We start from the raw sequence: 3799 nt of genomic DNA on the forward strand, positions 1-3799 counted from the left end.
ATGGATGGATGGATGGATGGATGGATGGATGGATGGATGGATGGATGGATGGATGGAGGGGGGGGATGCACGGGACACACAAGGACTCCGGGGGGGTGGTTGGGGAGGGTTGGGGGGCAGCGGGAGGGGGGCACGGGCCGCCCCCCAGATGGTGGGGCCGCGGGGCCGCCCCCGCGCCGGCTCCCGGCTGCGCCCGGCAGTTAATGGAGCGAGCGGGATGTCAGGGATGTGACGGGAGCGGGAACGCGGGGACAGGGCCGGGACAGATGGAGGGACCTTAATTGGTAATTAAATCCCTCCCTGGCAGGTGAGATGGAGCGGCAGCCGGGCCCCCGGGGGGGCGGGGGGAGGAGGAGCCGCTCCCCGGCACCATCAGGGCTGGGGGGGGGGGGTTGATCCCCATTCCCAGCCCTGTCCCATCCCTTTGTCTGGAGCAAACCCAGCCCTGAGCCCCCCCAGGGCCGCGGACCCCCCTCTGCAGCCTGGCAGGCCGGGGACAGCCAGGGAGGGGACAGGGACACACGGGGCACAGGGACCTGCAGGGGACCCCAGAAATTCGGGGAGTGGCTCCTTGTCTTGGACTGTTTGTCCCTGACATCCACTTGTCCCCCCTGATTTGTGTCTCCTCTGTCCGTGTCCCCTCCATCCGTGTGTCCCCCTTGTCCCTGTCCCCTCTCTCCCCACGTCCCCCTGGTCCTTCTCCCGTCCATCCACGTGTTCCCCCGGTCCATGTCCCCTCTTTCCATGTCCCCTCCACACCCCTGGTCCTTGTCCCTGGTCCGTGCTCCCTCTTTCCACATCCCCTCCATCCCTCCATCCCCGCATCCCAAGGGACACGGGGAGCGGTGAGGAGTGGGCAGAAAACCCACCCAAGCCCCCCCATCCCACCCCAGCAGCGGGGAGGGCCGGGAGTGTTTTATCTTCCCGTCATTGTCTCCCGGGAATGTCCGGGATAATGGGAACAGCGATCGGGCGGCGCCGGCCGATCCTTCACCCGCCATGGGGAGGGATGTTCATAAGGCCCTAAAGAAGCCCCAGAAGCTGGGAAAGGGGCCCCGGGATATTCATAAGGCCCTAAGGAAGCCCCAAAAGCTGGGGGGGGGCCCACTGGGTGGTGGTGGGGCGGTGGCGGGACACGGGGTGGGGGCACCGCCTGACCCCATTGAATTCCCCATCAAACCCCCCGCGGGGTCTCTGCCCTCTGCCCCCGCCGGGACCTGCGGGGCGGGCCGGGGGTCCCGGGGGGGGTCAGGGGGGGTCAAGGGCCGGGGGCCGAGCGACCCCCGCGGCGGGGGGGCGTTAGTTCCAGGGATAAAGGGGCTTTATGGCCGGACCCCCCCGCGCCGGATGCCTTCGCTATGGAGACGGGGGTGACGGTAACCCCCAGACCCCCCACCCCAGGACCCCCCCCCGTCCTCACGGAGGGACCCTCCGCGCCCCCCGGCTCCGCCCGCAGCCAGCCGGGAGCGGCAGACACCGCTTAATTAGCCCGTTAATCACCGTTAGCGGGGTAATGAGGGGCTCCCCCAAGCCCGGCTGTCTCGGCGCGACCCCCGGGGGGGGGCACCGAGGGGGGGGGAGAGCTGGAGCCGGGCTGGGACCCCCGAGTGATGCACCCGGGGGGCTGCACCCCGTGAGCCCCACGGCTGGGGGGGACAGGGATGGGGACAGGGATGGGGACAGGGATGGGGACAGGGACAGGGATGGGGATGGGGACAGGGATGGGGACACGGACAGGGATGGGGACAGGGACAGGGATGGGGACAGAAGTCCCACACAGCCCCACGTCTTGGTCCGGGTGTAAACGGCACAGCCCCCCCCGGCAGCCCCACGGGGGATGGGATCCCCCCAAAACCCCACGGGCCAGGAGCCCCCACAGCCCCACAGCTGCATCCCATGGGGTCAGAACCCCCCACAACCGGGTCCATAGGACCAGGAGCCCCCACATTCCCCCCCAGCTGGATTCCATGGGGCCAGGAGCTCCCACATCCCCCCAAGTGGATCCTATGGGGCCAGGAAACCTCAGAAAAAGATCCCAGGGGGTCAAGAGCCCCCACATCCCCCCCAAGTGGATTCCATGGGGCCAGGAACCCCCAGCTCCCTAGGGATGAGGGGACAGACCCCCACGGCTGCACCACCGCCCCACTGGGGACCCCCCTGTCAAATTAGGGACTCCCCCTGCCCCATTAGGGACCCCCCCTGCCCCACTGAGGACCCTCCTGCCCCATTGGGACTCCCCTACCCCATTGGGGACCCCCCCGCCACATTGGGGACACTCCTGCCCCGTTAGGGACCCCCCTGCCCCATTGGGGGTCCCAACCCCGGCCTGGGGGGTGGTCCCACAGCAGACCCAGCCCCATAAGCAGCTGTGACGTGTCGGGGGGGGTGGGACAAGACCCCCCCGGGGACCAATGTAATGTCGTGACGTCAGAGGGCGTGGCAGACCCCGCCCCAAAGATGCCTGGAGGGGGCGGGGCTCCAGCCCTGCCCAGCCCAGTACGTCCCAGTAGAGCCCAGTAGGGCCGGGGGGGGCGATGCGGGGGGTGATTAATGGGGGGCCATCGCTCACTGTCCGGCGGGGCGCGGGGCCCCCCCTCGCTAACGAGCGCCAGGAATAATGAGCGGTGTCAGTCGGCGGCCGCCCGCCTCGGAAAGTCATTACAGGCGTCACCGCCGGCGACACCCGGCCATGAATCAACTGCTCTGCTATGAAATTAAAATCCAATCGCCCCCCGCCGCCCCCCCCCGGGCAGGGCTGTCAGCACGGGGGGGCCGCTCGGCCCTCCCCTTCCCCTCCAGGGCCGCCCCAAGGACAGGGCGTGGAGCTGCAGCACCCCTGGAATCACCCTCGGGGGGTTCAGGGGCTCCTCTTCTCCCCCCTAAATCCAGAGGGGTGGGAGAACTGGGTTTATTCCTCAACAGCCACCCCCCCCAAGGGGGGTTTTCTGCTCCCCCCCCCCCCAGGGCCATCCCAAGGACAGGGGGTCCCATATCCCTGGGATCACCCTTGGGAAGTTTAGGGGCTCCTCTGCCCCAAAAATCCAGATGGATGAGTGGGAGAATTCGTTTGTACCCCAAAATCCACCCCCCCCAAGAAGGGCTGCCCCCCCCACCAGGGCCACCCCAAGGCCAGGACATGGGGGGTCCCACATCCCTGGGACCACCCTTGGGGGGTTTAAGGGCTCCTCTGCCCCAAAAATCCAGATGGATGAGTGGGAGAATTTGCTTTATTCCCCCAAATCCACCCCCCTCAGCGAGGCCAGGGCCACCCAGCAGCACCCCCGGGGTGTGAAGGGGGGGTCTGGGGGGTCACAGGTTGATGCCCATGAGGTTGACGGGGCGCCCTCCGTAGCGCTTGGAGATGTCGGCCTCGATCTGCAACACACACCGGGGGGCTCAGAGCGGGCAGGGGGCAAATGGGGGTTCCTGAGGGGGTCCCCCCACCTCCCTCACCAGCTTCTGCAGCTCCTTGGTCTTCTCCAGCAGCCGGTCGAGCTTGGGCTCCAGGGATCCCTGCTCTGCCAGGGCCTCCCGGCGCTTCTGGGCCATCACCTCCTTCTTGGCCAGGAGCAGCTCTGCCTGCTTCAGCTTCTGCTTCAGCAGCTCTGACACCCTCTCCACGTACCTGGGGGGCACAGCCAGCCCTCAGCCCCCCCAGACAGCCTGGGGACACCCCCAGACACCTCAGACACCCCAGAGACACCCCCAGCCCCCCTAGACAGCCTGGGGACACCCCCAGACACCTCCGACACCCCAGAGACACCCCCAGCCCCCCTAGACAGCCCGGGGGCACCCCCAG

At 68.1% G+C, this 3799-nt stretch overlaps 1 protein-coding gene across 1 annotated transcript in view; it reads right to left on the reverse strand.

Moving 5' to 3' along the window:
* Positions 1-3220: 3220 nt before the first annotated feature.
* Positions 3221-3799, reverse strand: part of CDK5RAP3 (CDK5 regulatory subunit associated protein 3) — a 10559-nt gene continuing 9980 nt past the window's right edge. The window contains exons 10-11 of the mRNA XM_017839668.1: positions 3454-3625; positions 3221-3375 (exon numbers count right to left, since the gene is read on the reverse strand). Of these exons, the coding sequence (XP_017695157.1) occupies positions 3310-3375; positions 3454-3625 (238 nt within the window). The 3' untranslated portion in view covers positions 3221-3309. The remainder of the gene's footprint in view (positions 3376-3453; positions 3626-3799) is intronic.

The sequence above is a fragment of the Lepidothrix coronata genome, unplaced genomic scaffold (assembly GCF_001604755.1).
Source record: "Lepidothrix coronata isolate B3197 unplaced genomic scaffold, Lepidothrix_coronata-1.0 Scaffold449, whole genome shotgun sequence".
In the NCBI taxonomy this organism is placed as follows: domain Eukaryota; kingdom Metazoa; phylum Chordata; class Aves; order Passeriformes; family Pipridae; genus Lepidothrix; species Lepidothrix coronata.